Below are 16,339 nucleotides of genomic sequence, written 5' to 3'. Positions count from 1 at the left end.
ACTCGCCTGCACATTTAAGTTGAATGGAGAAAGAAAACCCAACTATTTGTTAGAATAATAGATAAAGTCAGCCTCCAAGTTTTGTTCTCTACCACCTGATCAGACCTTCAGAAATTTTTCAATGGGGTTTTCCTATGACATATCTTGTCTGTGACATAGTTCATGGCATTCTATGACATTCGACTTCCCAAGAGGAATTTGGTTACTCACATAGCGTTACACAACTTTTCTGGGAATGGGAAGCTCATGGAAGGAAAATGTCCGTATATAACAGGAGTCAATTACTTATCTTTGATGGAAAAGGAAGATTATATTATCATAAGATGTACAGAGAGACACTGCTCCTAAAAGTATAATGGATCACAGCAAGAAAGCACAAGTTCCTCGGGGGCAGGCTGCATTTTGATGCACATTTGCTCATCATGGCTGAGTAAAGGCTTTAGTATTCATTGTAGAGATAGAAAATGGAATTTAGGAGGTACTGCAATACCTATCAAGTAGGTAAGACTTGGTCTGTTTTTTGTTTTGTTTTGTTTTGTTTTGTTAGAACACATGCCCGCACCGTGGTGGGGGATGGGCAGAGGGAGAGAGAATTTGAAGCAGATTCCAATGAGCATGGACCCCAGTGTGGGGCTTGATCCCACAACCCTGAGATCATGACCTGAGCCAAAACCAAGAGTCGGATGCTTAACCGACTGAGCCACCCAGATGCCCCTCCTAAAGCCTTTCTAAGCAAAGTCCCTGTTCTGTTCTCATCTCAACAATTTTCCCTCAATAAATTAAGGATGGGTATGTCTTCGTTTCTCACACTTAACCCCAATTAGAGATTCCTTTGGGTAACTTTTAAATTGTCAATATTCCCATCAAATTCACATTTAAGTGCAAAGGGCTTGGAAGACTGACTCCATGCTAAGGTGTGAAGTCATGTGGAGCTGAGACTTTGAGAATGGTAGTTGGGGAAAGGGCAGCCATGGCCATTTAGAAAGGACATCTGGAGGTGCCGAGACCCAGGCTTCCTTCGGTATGTGCCTTGCATTGGACCTTGGAGCAGTTTGAAAAGCCGCAAACCTCCAGCTCCCTTCCGTCCTGGGCAGCATGTAGAGGGAGCTTTCCCAGTGCCGACCTCTCCCCTCCTCTCTGCTTTGCAATGCCTTGCAGCAGGCTGGGTCTTACCATTTCTAAAGCCAGCCGCTCTCCACATTGCCTGCTTCCATCTGGTTCCTCCTGATCCCAGCAAATCTACTTTGGAACATTCTGTCACACTAAGGTATATGCACAGGATGGCTACATTTAGCAGAATAAACTCCTTCAACCAAAGGAGTGAAGTTCCGACAAGGGGAATGTCTAAGACAGCTGAGTTCTGGCCGGGAATCCTTGCAGTCTCTCTTGGCACAAATATCAAGCAGTTTCAAAGGCTGAGGCTTGCTCTCAGCTCTGCTCCCCTTTGCCGGCTTGCTCTTGGCCCTGCTCCCATTTGCTGGCTTGCTCTCAGCCCTGCGCCCCTGTGCCGGCTTGCTCTCAGCTCTGCCCTCATTGTTACTGGCTCAGAACTACCTAGCACTTCCTTTTTGCCCAAGGTTCACCCTGGCATCACAGAACCACAGAGGTTAGGAGCAGAACGGAAGTGAATTTTGAGGGTGCACCTGGTTTAGGTGTCCCATTTCTCAGACCAGAAAACTGAGACCCAGAAAATAAATACGGCTTTCCCAAAGTCATGTAGCAGCAGGTGCATGGTTTCAGAGACCGCCTATTTCTGCCTTGCATTTGCTGTCCCCTTTGATCCTGTGCATACTTCCTGGGTTCCCTCCTGAGCTGCCCACTGTGGCTTCCAGGGCAGAACCCTACTCTGTGGGTGGGAGTCGTGGATTCTAGCCAGAGATCTGTTCTTGACCAGCTGTGTCACCCTAGGGAAGACTCCGCTTCGCAGGCTGGGGCCTGCCCCTCTGTGGGATGAGTGAGAAACTCTACCTTGCTTTTGGTGGAGGAATAGAGAAGCTATGTAAGTAAGGGTGTGTGACACAGATTGGCACCCAGCAGGTGTGCAAAAGACACTCGCTGAATGGCGGGCTTTAGAGCATCCATTGCCTTTAGACCTCCCATGCTGACTGCTCGCAAATTGCCCTCCGCTTCCCAGCCACCCGGGACCAAATTTCAACATGGCTTCATTTCCCCCAGAGCCAGACGCCCTCAGAGACTGAACGGAAGATCAGGTTACAGCACAGGAGAATTCAACCGGCAGTCCGATGTATTTTCGTCAGTTCGGGAAAACCACCCCAAGCTCTGAGGCTGTGCTGAGGGGAGGGGGAGGGGGGAGCAGGGGTGAGGCGTGCACACCGGATTTAGTCTGCTCAGTCCTGACAGGAGGGTCACTGCCGTCAAAGGCAGGGCGGCTCGGGGTATGCTTTTGCCGCCTACATTGACCTCGCTGGTTTAATTTCGCCTTCTGCCTCAGAGTATAAACCAGTTTTCCTAAACTCCACCCTATTTTTGCAACCAGAAGGAGGCTGTGTGTGTGTGTGTCTGTGTGTGTTCCTAGGGCCACCATAACTGCCATAACAAAGTACCAGAAACTGGGCGGCTTGAACAACAGAAATGTACTATCTCGCAGTCCTTCTCTCCTGTGTCTTCACATTGTCTTGTTTCTAGGTGTTTCTCTGCGCCTAAGTCTCTTTTTTAAGGTCACTAGTATTGGATTAACGACCGTGTAACTTGACTACCTCTTTAAGACCCTATCTCCAGATAAGGTCACATTCTGAGGTACTGTATGTTTGGACTTACACATATGAAGTTGGGTTTCAACCCATAACAGTGAGCGTGTGCGTGTGTGTGCATGCATGTATGTGCGTGCGTGTAGTGAACTATAACATCTCAGACTCCAGTCAGAAACATGCCTACGAATTATGAGGCGCCTGGCTGGCTCAGCTGGTAGAGTATGAGACTCTTCGTCTTGGGGTTGTAAGTTCGAGCCCCACATTGGATGCAGAGATTACTTAAAAATAAAATCTTTAAAAAAAAAAAAAGAAGCCAGCCACTATTTAAATAATAGTACCTTTTTTTTCTTTTTTAGTTTATTTATTTATTTATTTATTTATTTTTATTTTTATTTTTTTAAAGATTTTATTTATTTATTTGAGAGAGAGAGAATGAGAGAGAGCACATGAGAGGGGGGGAGGGTCAGAGGGAGAAGCAGACTCCCTGCCGAGCAGGGAGCCTGATGCGGGACTCGATCCCGGGACTCCAGGATCATGACCTGAGCCGAAGGCAGTCGCTTAACCAACTGAGCCACCCAGGCGCCCCTATTTATTTATTTTTTAAAGTTTGTTTATTTATACTTTTGGTGATCTCTACATCCAACGTGGAGCTCCAACTCCCAACCCCAAGATCAAAAGTCACATGCTCCCCTGACAAAGCCAGCCAGGTGTGCCTTAGATAATAGTACTTTAAGAGCACATATTGTTTTCTCTTTTGTGAACAGGGAAGATTTAAAACGATTATATATATATATGTATATATACCTCCTCATAGAAGCAGGGGAGCTGGTGTGATTATGTAGAAAGTCCTAGGACCACTCTTGCCTCTTGGCTTGAAAACACCTCTTCATTGAAGGCCCTGTTTGTCACTCTTGAGCAGAGCAATGCCACCTTTGGTGTGTGATTTCCCCACCTCATGCTCCTTTAGACTGTTAAGTAGCATCTTGAAATGCCTCTGGCTAAACTACAGAACATTCCAGTTATTCCAAAGGGCACATAAATTCAGAGTTTCCATAGCACTCCCTGGTGACTTGGTATCACCAAGTTAGCCCTTGAGAAAACCCTGGATTTTTCTAAATAAATGTCAGAATATTAAAAATGTCACGTAGATATTGGAAAGAGTTGTCAAGTATGGTATACCTTAAGCTTCCTTTTCAAAAGGGCCTGCCTGGGCTCCCTCTACTCCGATTATTCTTTCCTGGACTTGTATTCTCGGGAGGTCCCAGGAGGTCAGCTTTGCTGGCCAAACTGCAGACCGCTGGGCAGTCCTGCCAACAGCTTTGGGCTGCTCGGCTGCTTCACCAGGAGGAACTGCTCCCAAGCTGACCATGAACTTCTGGCTGTGCAGGACCATGCCTGGCATTTTCCCTCCTCTCCCTGTGTACTGTAAATACCCATTCTCTCTGTCTTCTCCAGAATGAGTTCTCCATGGCCCTGCGGGGACCTGAATTCCAACTGACTTTCTAGTCAGCCGGACACTGAGTTATGCCAAGTTTTTTCTAGGTCAACCCAAAGTTGGGGGCCAGGTGGGTGGAACCAGGGGGCAGTGTTGGGGGCTACTCTGAATATACCTGGGCAGGCTGACCTACATCAATTCCCTTATTAGCCTTAGCGTGTAGTGCTGGGGGTCTGATTCTGTGGCCGAGAGTGGGGGATGTTTGGGACACTCGTGTCTACCCAAGGCATGTAGAGATCTGTTTTCTTGGTTGTTGCTGTTCTTTGGTGGCGGAGGATAGTGGTGAGCTCTGAGAATGCGGGGCCACTTGCCCTGGACATTCCCTGAAGTTACAGCAGTCATCCCAGACTTCAGATTCCTCTGTCCCACTTCAGCGTGAGACATCATGTAACCCTTTAAACTAGATCTTCCAAAGACCATTAGAGGACATAGAAAGTGTTTGTGAGATAATACAAAGTTAAAAAATGTTGGCTACAAAACGGCATGTACTGTCTGGTCTCCACACTATTAAATACATATTTCTACAAAGGAGACTAAGTGGAATGCAATAAAATAGGAACTGTTTTCTTCTGTGTGGAAGGGAGAGGAATAATTTTTATTTTCCAAGTTTTCAATGGTGAGCACTTATTACTTCATAGACACACATGCCCATAGATCTGTTAGATCTATCTCGACCATTTTACGGGATCTTCGGGATCTTTCAGATTTTTTGCTACCTCAGCATCGCCAGGATATTATTAATCCCCTGCTTGCCCAAGGCCCATCCGTGACTTTCCATGGAGGCAGTGGTAACTGGTTCCTATCAACCACTGCGGAGCCCCGAGCCCGGGCCCTCTCTGAGCACCCCGCCGGCCCGAGCTGCCTGGGGACGGCCCTTGCCCTCCAGGCTGGGCCACTAGGGAGGGGCTGGGCCTCTTTGAAGGAGGTTAAAGTCCTTCTTTGTGTGAATGGCCTTTTAGGGAGCAGAGGGAGGGGCAGCTGTGACATCATAGTCTTCAGTCAGGAGGCTCGGAAGGAATTTGTCCAACTTGAGGCAGTGCGCAGGAATCTGTCTGGAAAAAGAGGCAGTTCTGACTGGGGACGTTTGAGACATACACTGTGGGCAGGGTAAGCCAAGTCTGCTGACCTCTCTGACTGTCCTTTCCCTTCTAATCTGAAAGGAGTGGGTTCCTTTCCCAGGCCAGTCTTGGTGGAGGGGGCCTCGGAGTGGGGACCGAGCAGGGCTGAGCTCTAGAGTCCTTTCCTGCCGGAGGGAGGGAGACGGGGCAGCTGAGCTCTGAGTGGCGACTTGCTTCTCTTTGAAACCTCGTCAAACTCCCCGCTTTGGAGTTAGAGGGCGAGGAGGAAGCACAGCCCCAGCCATGCAGTGCACGCCAAGATTCACAAGTCCTCTGTGGCAGATGAGGCCGTGAAGATGGGGCGTGCATGTGTCTGTCCTTGTCCAGAACAGAAGCAAGTGACCCAGCGATTCTGGTAGCTGGTTTTCTAGTGATCGCCTTGTATTTAGTTAGTCCCTAACAAGGCCGTGCTGTGGGCCCCGCCACATTCATGGAGTGACTTGGGGCTTCATGGGAATGTGCGTGCCTGTCCCCTGTAGGAGCCAGGGGGGGTGGGAAGAGAAGCTCCTCAGCTCTGTTCCTACATAGAGTGTCATCTGTGGACAAGGGGTTAATCTCAGAAGCATCTGGCACTGTTTCCTCTTTGCTCCTGGCTCTCAGCCTCAACATCGTGGGTTTGTGCTGGGTCCACAGTGGTGCTCAGCTTTTGCTCTCTGCTGTTAGTGGTTGGCCAGGCAAGAACCCAAGATCCTGAACTATTTTAAAACCAAGAGGGACACAGCTGAGTTATAAAGAACTAAAGCTAGCCCTGTGTTTGCTTTCAGCAGAATTAGTTACCCTAGAAATTTCTGCCTGCTGGAGCAGCCAAAGTTCCCTCTGGGGCCTTGATCTTGGTTTATTCTGGAGGTGGGGACTGCCCTGTAAAAATCACCTCCTGGTGAAAAAGGCTTTTGGGGAGAAGAGCATCTGAGGACTCCTTGACAGAGCGCGGAGTTTGTTACTTTGAGGAGGAAGTGAACCTTGACCTTCTTGGAGCGGAAAGGAGGCCTCTCTCCTGAGTTAGGAGCAATCCTGAAGCCTCCCCTACCATTCTCAGTCACTCCTGTAGGGAATGGATCTCCACGCAGCTGAAAGAAGCAAGCCTTTCACCAGTGGCTGTAGAAAAGGAAACGGCTTCCTCCCTCCCTCCAATCCCCCTGCCTGCCGCGTCCCGCCCCCCACATCTTCAGTTGCTTTCATGGAAAGCCCAAGTTATAAATGTGTTAATCAAACAACACCTTGACATTTTCCAGATGTGTAGCCTGACATCTGAGCCAGTCGGTGACTTTGCGGCTGGGTGAAGGGGATGCTATTAATAGGGCAGGCTGTGGTCCTGGGGAGACTCCATTATGTTATAAAGGGCCCACTTTCCTTGAACAGAAGTGTGAGCCAAGACATCCTTTGTCCCCAGCGAAGGGAGTTTCCAGAGTATTTTCATCTCCTCTTCAAGCCTGTGTCTGTACCCTAAGCCAGAGAGAATTGCTTAGTGGTGATGCCTTGGCAGTTCTCAGAAAGAAAGGCTGGGCCTGCGGGAGCAGGAACATCTTTTTAGAGCTGTCCCAGTCGCATTCGGCCGTAATGCGTCATGGCAGACAGTCCGAGAGCCGTTGTGAGTGTTCGCTCCCTTTATCGGGGGTCACAGCGTTAACCCTGAGCCCGCCCGCCCTAAATTTAGCCTGCCACTGCCCAGGAGAGCTTAGGGGCTTTAAGTCTGGCCTGTTTCCATCAACCAGGAAGGGGTCCTTCTCGGGGAGTGGTAAGGCTTCTGGCTTCCCATAATCAACACAGGCCCCTGGTCCTCCAGGCCGGAAGGAGCTCTGCGAGGGGGCGGAAGACGAAAGGCTGCCTGGGCCTGGAATGTGCCCCGGGTGATGGCCTCTCCCCTCCGCTTCCTGGCCCAGAGGCCCAAAGCCAAACCAAGGAAGGAAGCAAGGCGTCCTCAGACGTTCCCATTCTCTGTTCCCTCACAGCGGTGGGTGGAAGGGGCCCACTCAAAGTCCCCGCACTTTCTCCGGCCGCCCCGAGCCTGCCATCTTCAGCAGGGAGGGCCCGAGGAGCTGCAGGCCAGCAGATGAGGAACTCGGGTGCTCTCAGCTTTCTCCACAAACTCTTTCTAGCCAGCCCAGTTTGTGCTGTTGAACAGGGCTGGGATTTTCTTTCCACTGAGCACTTCCTCTGCCTGGTGCTTTTTGCTCTCTTTATGGGAACTGGAACTCTCTCCCTCCAAGGCCGCGCACTCCTTGCTGCTGAGTAGGGGCCACCTCAGAGCGCAGGGGGCCCCCCCGCCTCCCCCCCCCACCCCGTGGCCCCAGCCCAGGGCTTGCCACTCTGTAGGTACTCAGGGCATGCTTATCCTTGCACTTTGACCTCCCTCGGCCCCTGGGCTCCCCTCCTACACCCCTGGGGTTCCCTCAGCCTGGGGAGTCCTCTGCCCCAGATCTCCAGCCCATAGCTCCACCCCGGTGCCTCTAAGTCGGATCAAGTTCAGGAGACTCATGTGGGCACCTTGCAGGTGTCTTGGCAGGCTCCCTTACCCGGGATGCATCCCCTCCTTCCATTTACCTTTGTGACAGAAACTATAGCCAGGAAGTGGAGTCCTGTAAGAAGCATTCTAGATGGTTCCACTACACAGACCACAGAACCAGTGCTCTGCCGTGACAGCTGTTGTGTCCTGTGTAGTCAGAACTCGACTTAGGTGAGAGAGAGAATGAGGGTAAGAAAGGAAAACGGAGATGCTCTCTGGTTGCACAGCTATGCGGAAGTTTTATTTTATAGCCACGCCTCTGTTCCTAGGCCAAGAATGAGTTTGTATTTTTGGTGGAACTTAAAAATAACTGGATTAAAGGATCAGGTCACCTAGTATCTGGGGAAGAGTGTTTCTAATTTGACTATCATGGCCTTTGTAGGAAGTAAGCTGGGTTATTCAGAGTAGAAAGCTGGTGGTGCAGCGGGCGCCTGAGGTGTGAGTGATTTGGGTCACACTGTGCATTTAGGCTAGGAGCCCGGGAGGTCACAGCTGGTAACAGGCTTGTCAAGAGGTAACAGCCTGAGGGTGGTGGGGAAGCTGTGAACACAACCAGCCTTGAAAGCGGAGTGGAAGCTTCAGCTTCTTGCTTGCCCTTGTAAAAAAGGATACCTTCCCGGGGCGCCTGGGTGGCTCAGTCGTTAAGCGTCTGCCTTCGGCTCGGGTCATGATCCCAGGGTCCTGGGATCGAGTCCCACATCGGGCTCCCTCCTCAGCGGGAAGCCTGCTCTCCCTCTCCCACTCTCGCTGCTTGTGTTCCTGCTCTCGCTATCTCTGTCTCTGTCAAATAAATAAATAAATAAATCTTTAAAAAAAAAAAAGGATACCTTCCCGGTGTCCCCCTGGGCCCAGACAGATCTGCTAAGGAAAACGTACCTCTTGCAAGTTCTTTCTGCTCACCATGCGCCCAGCCACTGACTCAGATACCGTGGGAAGAAAGAGCACACTGCCGTCCATCACCCAGTGGGGCAGGTGTCAGGACCCTGAGGTGTTTTCTGTGCAAATTAAAAACGGTCTTCTAGAATCTTACCTGTGTTGTTGGGAAGGAGTTGCAGCTTTAATGTGTGGTGTCCATTGCAATGCCTGGGATGTGGGATCTTAATCTTTTGCCCCTGGATTGTTGCTGGAGGAAGCGGAGGACTCTCCTTTAGAGGCCAGCCAGCTCGAAAGGTAAAATTCCCAGACTGAGCAGGAAGTCAGTACCCTCATTTCTAACTGGAGGGCCCTGTGGGTAGAGCAGAAGGTAGGAAGTGGAAACTCAGTCTCCAGGAAGTCTGTCTCTGTTCTGTTCTGGATAAAGATGGGAGAGGGGTCTCTGACTTCTGGAGCCAAATTATGAGTCTCACATCACTTCTAGAGATGCAAGTGTGCAAAATGTTGACCAGAAAGCCAAGTAGATACTCTTTAATAAAAACTATTCACCCTTCTTAACCTATCGCTAGGCATTTTGGAAGCCTGCTGTCACTGAGAATACTTTTGAGGTATGGGGAGAGACTGAAGAACTGGCCTTCAAATCCTGGCTGTGCCACTTCCTAGTCAGGTGATCTTGGGAAAAATCTTTCAGTTTCTCTAAACCTCATGTTCTAAAGTTGTAAAATGAAAGTAGAAAACTCTGCCTTTCCTGCATGCCAAAGGGCCCTGTTACCAGTATCAGCTAGGAGTGTATATGCATGTGCACTGTGAACACTGTGTCCGCAGTGAAAGGGGGTGTGGTTCTTGACTGTCCATTCAACTGCATCCTCAGATTTTGACTTTTAGAGACAGGAACAATTGTTTTATGCAGTTATTCTGTTTATTGCAGCAGCAAATGCATCTTCCAGTTGTGCTCAGCTTTAGCTAAAAATAACTTTTGAGGACCTGAGGTAGGAAAAGATTAGGGAGGTTAGGTCTGACTTTTAGCCTTGCTGGGCCTTTCCCCTCTAAATGCCTCATGTTGATTTCCTCTCAAAATCAAAGCTTCATCATCACCCCCCCACTCCTCCTCCAAGAAAGTCAACCAGCTCCCAGAGAGAATTTAATATTGGTCATTTACACTTCAGTGTAAAATTGCTTAATAATAAGGAACATTTGCATTAAACACTTTGCAGTTTACATAGTACTTTTTTTTTTTTAAGATTTATTTATTTATTTGAGAGAGCGAGAATGAGAGAGAGAGAGAGTACATTACGGGTGGAGGGTTAGAGGGAGAAGCAGGCTCCTCGCTGAGCAGGGAGCCCGTTGCGGGACTCAATCCAGGGACTCCAGGATCATGACCTGAGCCGAAGGCAGTCGCTTAACCAACTGAGCCACCCAGGCGACCCTGCATAGGACTTTTTAAAAACATTTATTTACTTATTTCATTTGAGAGAGAGAGTGCGCGTGCACGCGCGTGCACACACACACACACACACACACGCATGAGGTGGGGGATGGGCAGAGGGAGAGAGAGAATCTCAAGCAGACTCCCTGCCAAGCACGGAGCCCGACACAGGCTTGATCTCACAACCCTGAGATCATGACCTGAGCCGAAATCAAGTGGGACGATTAACTGACTGAGCCACTCACACCCCACTATGTAGTACTTTTAAACACATTATCTAATCAAATTCCTAAAACAGATTTGAAAGATCTTGGTATGAGTCCTGCTTACAAAGGAGTTCTATTCTTCCAAGAGGAGTCCCATGATTGTCTTGCATAGGGTCTGGCAGAACTTTCACAGGAGACACGGGCCCCCTTGTTGTAAATTAACCCATATAATTTGCTTTGCATAACTATTAAACGCGATTTTGTAAATAGTGGCAGCTTGAGACACAACCGGGCTACCAGGTTATAATAAAAGCAGGTCTTGGACCAAGTTCTGGCACTCATACAGATAGTTATTAAATAAACCTTTGCAAAAGTAGGCATAAAACCTACTGTCTTTAACCTCAAAGAAACCTCAGCTCCGGAAGATTCTAGACGCTCCCAACCTCACTTTGCATGAAGATAGATGTGGCAGTTTTAAAAAGGCAGGATTCCCTTGCTGTATAGTAGTCGTTTAACAACCAAACTCCTCTGAACCAAAGGCTGCGGAAAGGGCTGTTTGGTTTTCGGGCTCCATCACCATCCCTAAGGGTACACAAGCCATGGTGCTCACTCTGTCGTAAATCCTATTCAGGAAAGGCCAGAGAACATCTCTAATCCGCAAATTTGAACACCACCAATTTCACCGATTTCTAACGTTTATTATGCTAATTGACAAGCCACTAATTTCACTGATGAAAACCCATTTCTCACCTTAATTATGCCAATTAGCTAAGCCTCAGGGGGCCATGGGAGTTAAAGAGTGCTAGCCCACCCAGGAAGGACGCCACCTACAGAGCCTGGAATTTCTGATTAGATCCTGGTTGACCACTCTCGGAGTATATATTCCCAGTTAGGACGGCTGTCTGTCCCTGAATAGAATTTAAACTAATTCAGACACACACAGCTGTATTATATTTTCTCTGTCCACATATTTTAAAGTAAATAGTAGACATCCTGACTGGCTATTAGCTATTCCAGGAAGCCAGTAGGTTGGCAGGTAATACTCGTCATGCAGTTAGGGCTCCACCTGGAGGGTTAGCAGGGGGAATCCAAGGATTTCCCTTCAGTCTCTTAGCACCCTTTCAAAATCCAGTTTGGTGGTTCTTTTTTTTTTTTTTTTAAGTAAGCTCTACGCCCAGTGTGGGGCTTGAACTCAGGACCCCAGGCCCCAAGATCAAGAGTTGTATGCTCTACATACTGAGGCAGCCAGGCACACCTGATGGTTCATTTATATCTTTTTTTTTTTTTGCATTGGGGCATGGTTTATTTCAGAAAGGACTTTCCAGTTCATTTAATGAATGTGCATTTTATCCGAATCAGGAATCAGGTTCATCTTATCTGAAGCATGGAGAAAATTCTAGTCTTTCTAATCTTCAAAGGGAGCAATGAGCATTTGTTGGCTTAAGCAAAACATCATTTAATGACACCAAGCCCAGATTCCTGCCAAATCCGTGCTGTGGACTTTCCGGCCCACTTCCATTTACCTGGTGTACTTACTGGTGGCTTTGATTGCATCAGGCCCTCTTTCAGGAAGGTAAATTCATCCTGTTGAGAACAGAACTCAGGAATTTGCTCTTTTGTTATAATTGTTGCCTAACTTTGCTTACAAAAACTCAGGACCTCTGATGCCTGATGGTGAATCAGTAATGCAGCGTTATCTCTTTCATTACTTCTACCCTGATTAGAGCGTAGAGCTGCTACTCCCTGAAGTAGATGGAATGGAGTATCAAGAAAAATTTCCTGAATTTGTGGAAAGAAGTGGGAGGAGCCCCGTTGTAAGTAAGAGGAAGCAGAGAGAGCCGTTTCCTGTTTATACCCTCCAGTGTCTCAATTTTTTAAACAAGTGTATTGGAACGGAATCGTCTCAAATTACACTGGGACTCCAAACTCTGACTTTTATCCAGTAATTCGCATTTTTAAAATCTCGGTTTGACACATCATAGAAGGCATTCAAGGAACGAGACTCATCATATCTGATTCAAAGAGCTAATGGTAGTTTTTTTGGACACGGCAAAAATGCATTGTCAGATGCTGTTCTCAGACTTTTAAAATTTTGAATTGGAACACTTGCTACTTCAGAAAATATGCCTTGGAAAGACTTGGTAGAATTTTTAAGTTCTAAAAGAGAAAAAAGGCTGATAGGGCATCTGCTTGTCCATCACCCAACACTTGACCTGAAGCACCCAGGAAAAAGAGACAAGGTGCTCATGGGCCGTGCTGTGGAGGTGGACTCAGGACCTCCTGTCTCTGTGATTAGCAACAGGAGATCATGTAGGCAAGTTTTTCACTCCTCCTGACTAGAGTAAATAAACTCCAAAATAGACTTACGGCTTCCTAGGAAGTCCAATTTTTGTTAAGAAAAAAGTGTTGTCTCCTGGAGCTTATGGTTGCTGCTAATCTCATTATGACCCTACAAAACAAGCTTCCTGCGTGTTTAATGAATGGATGAATGACTAAATGAAGTATAGAATGAATTATTTGCCTTTTAGCTTCCTTTACTGTTACATTGCCCTCTTTCCTCTTATGTCAACTGAAGTATTTTATGTTTCAGGAGGGCAGTGATTTTCAACCATAATTCAGTTCCAACAGCTTCCTACCATTTTCTTACCTTTTTCCCCCAAACCAAAAAGGATATAAGAAAAGCTCTACTTATTCCCATAAAGAATGTTAGCAGTAAGTCATTGGCCAAATGAAGCCAGAGTGGGAGGGTCACAGATAATCTGATTCTCACAGTAGCAGTGCCTCGTATCTCTTTTTGTTGATGTTTATTCCAGTAATAGCTTTCCATGGAGTGGGCTAATTTTGACCTAGGTTTATTTGAAATTGAACGGCAGCCTGTAAGTTTCAGGCATTCAAATTTTCTGTAATTCTTAATGACCTGGAAGTCACTGGCAATTGCCTTACCAAAAGGAAGTCTAGTTAATGTTTTTAAAAGGCAGTAAAAACGTCTTTGAGTTCATTCTAAAGATAAAAGAACACTAGTTAATGATGGTAAAAAAATAAAATAAAGATATTAGTGTTATAAATATTAATGATATTAAAGTACCAGAGTTGGACAAAGACCAGAGCTAGACAGGAAGGTCATCCAAGACCAGAAAGTGTTGACAAAGGAATAGTTGTTATTGTTGCCTATGACTGAAGAAGGAACATATATTACCTGATTGGATTAAGTCTAGAGGGGAATGTAAACAATGCAGAGTGAAGGAAACCTCTAGTTCATGGAGAACCTTCTAGTTCATGGAAAACCATGAGAATTTTTCAGCATTCTGACAGCAGTACAGAGCACATAGGGTGAATTCCCATGTTGTTCTAGGTCTCATGAACAAATCTGTAATTATGCACCTTCCTTGGAGGGATTCTGAAACGAATCCCCCGAGAATCATCCTAAGGTGGTGTTTTAACATTATGTTCTAAGATTTTCAAATCGTTTATTATGGACACAAATGAAAACGATGCCATCTTGCAGTTTTGCGTGGAAGTATGTCAATAATATGAGGCACACTATGGACTTGAGAGAGGAAGACAAACTTGACCAAGGTGTCCGTGAAATCCTTGAGGAACACTCACTAATTAACCTCACAATTTTTTTTTCAAAAGTTTTATTTATTTTTTGACAGAGAGAGAGACAGTGAGAAAGGGAACACAAGCAGGGGGAGTGGAAGAGGGAGAAGCAGGCTTCCCGCGGAGCAGGAAACCCGATGTGGGGCCCAATCCCAGGACCCCAGGATCACGACCCAAGCCGAAGGCAGACGCTTAATGACTGAGCCACCCAGGCGCCCCTAAACCTCACAATTTACCACTCAATTATCTGAGATAAACCAGAGTCCTTGGGTATGAAAAAAGATATCATCCTAGAATTTGAAAATTAATTTTACTAATGCCAAATAACAAAATTACATGGGATTGGTAATTGGTGGGAAAGTAGGATTTATTTCAAAACATTAAGAAGATGTGGTTTTTCTTTTTTAACAGTAAGACTGGAACCATCACATAGAGAGCATTTTAGGAACCAGAGAGGAGCCACTCGTCACTAACTTTTCAAAGCAACCCTCACTCCTTAACCTAAGGAGTATTGTTTTGATGTAGTCCCAGAGAACAGAACTGTGCAGTCAGTGGCTTTGGTTATGGTGTTTATGCACATGCTGAATTAAGAGCCATAGTGATGGGGCACTGTAGCTGTTAAGTGGCCTTGGAAGGGATCTACTGTTTTCCAGTATTTTATTTTGGAAAAATTTTCCAAGAAGTTTCTTGTCTCCAGAATAATTGCATTACATCTGGCAGAGAATCATGTTTTCAAGAAGAATTGCTCATGCAAAGGGACCATCTTATTATAGTTGGGGACACACAAATAGTCCTATTACATTTCTGCAATAGTAGTAGTAATTCTGGTATAATTGCTATATAATCTCTTCTACTTTAGAAGATATTTGAACAGTGTCTTCAAATGATCTGAATCTTAATTTACATTGAGATTTATTAATTTTTTTAAATTTATTTGGGAGAGAGAGCGCATGGGAGGGGAGAGGGTCAGAGGGAGAAGCAGACTCCCCGCAGAGCAGGGAGCCTGTTGCGGGACTCGATCCGCGGACTCCAGGATCATGACCTGAGCCGAAGGCAGTCGCTTAACCAACTGAGCCACCCAGGCGCCCCTACGTTGAAATTTAAAAATGGGATTAGCATTTATGGAAAGTTCTCCGGACACCCAGTAAACAAAACCGAATCTGTAACATGGAGAGGTTTAGGTATGAATCAGCACAGCAAAATGAATACGTGAAGAATTACCAGAGGGAAATCTCAGGTCCGAAGAACTTGTCATCGTTTCAGTTTTCCTTCCAGTGAGTTACCAACTAATTTCTCAGGGTTCACCTCCAAAAGAGATTTATTAGTATCTAACTCTGACTTTGGTTGTCTCTTTATTCCAGAAGCCTCCCCAGCTTTCTGAGGATGATATCCGGCTAAAAAACCAGCGAGACAAAGGCAGTGCCAGCCCCTCGGAGCCTGCAACCAGCTCCCTTCCCCCAGACCACAAAAACATGGAAATTGAGGTCTCTGTTGCGGAATGTAAAAGTGTTCCCGGAATCACCTGTACCCCACATTCCATGGACCACTCCTCCCCTTTCTACTCACCCCCCCACAATGGCCTCCTGGGTGATCACCATGAAGCTCTGGATAAGGATGTGGCCAGAGAGATCCGCTATCTAGACGAGGTGCTGGAGGCCAGCTGCTGTGATTCTGCTGTGGACGGAACTTACAACGGTACATCGTCCCCGGAGCCGGGTGCAGCCATCGTGGGGGGTGGCCCAAGCCCACCCGGCCACGCAGCCGTCCAGCCGGACCCCCCGGAGAGGGCAGCAGGTAGACAGGCCCCTCCTCACACTGAGCTCAGTACCAGCTACTCTGAGGCCATGGCAGAGGGCGGAAAAGCCAATGGCCACTCCCCCGCCCAGCCCCGAGATCTGCTGGGGGACAGCCCGCAGGCCCCCGCGAGCCCCAGCTCCTCCACCAGCTCGCGGTGCTCGGGCCGCGACGGGGAGCTCACGCTCACCACGCTGAAGAAGGCGGCCAAGTTTGAGCTGCGTGCCTTCCACGAGGACAAGAAGCCCTCCAAGCTCTTTGAGGACGACGAGAACGAGAAGGAACAGTACTGTGTCAGGAAGGTGAGGCCTTCGGAAGAGATGCTGGAGCTGGAAAAGGAAAGGAGAGAGCTCATCCGGAGTCAGGCGGTGAAAAAGAATCCTGGCATTGCGGCAAAATGGTGGAATCCTCCCCAGGCCAAAACCACGGAGGAGCAGCTGGACGAGGAGTCTCTGGAGTCGCACAAGAGGTACAAGGAGCGCAAGGAGAGAAGAGCGCAGCGGGAGCAGGGGCCGGCGCCGCGGCAGCCCCTCCCCCCGCAGCTGTGCGCGGCCCCTGCCGCCGCGAGCGAGCACGCCGGCGCGAGCGAGCACGCCGGCGCGAGCGAGCACGC

At 47.7% G+C, this 16,339-nt stretch overlaps 1 protein-coding gene across 12 annotated transcripts in view; it reads left to right on the top strand.

Moving 5' to 3' along the window:
* The window catches only part of PALM2AKAP2 (PALM2 and AKAP2 fusion), a 346,978-nt gene that overhangs the window by 282,612 nt on the left and 48,027 nt on the right, over positions 1-16,339 (top strand). For 7 of the 12 annotated variants that reach the window (XM_035016101.1, XM_035016107.1, XM_035016103.1 and 4 more), the window contains one exon: positions 15,294-16,339. This exon is cut by the window's right edge and continues 1,427 nt beyond it. In XM_035016101.1, the coding sequence (XP_034871992.1) occupies positions 15,294-16,339 (1,046 nt within the window). Of the gene's footprint in view, positions 1-3,344; positions 5,314-14,981; positions 15,207-15,293 lie in introns of those variants that run through there. The other 5 variants (XM_035016104.1, XM_035016102.1, XM_035016105.1 and 2 more) reach the window with 3 other exon arrangements.

This window comes from Mirounga leonina, unplaced genomic scaffold (assembly GCF_011800145.1).
Source record: "Mirounga leonina isolate KUSES-001 unplaced genomic scaffold, KU_Mleo_1.0 Mir_170, whole genome shotgun sequence".
Classification (NCBI taxonomy): domain Eukaryota; kingdom Metazoa; phylum Chordata; class Mammalia; order Carnivora; family Phocidae; genus Mirounga; species Mirounga leonina.
This window is presented reverse-complemented; position numbering and strand designations above follow the sequence as displayed.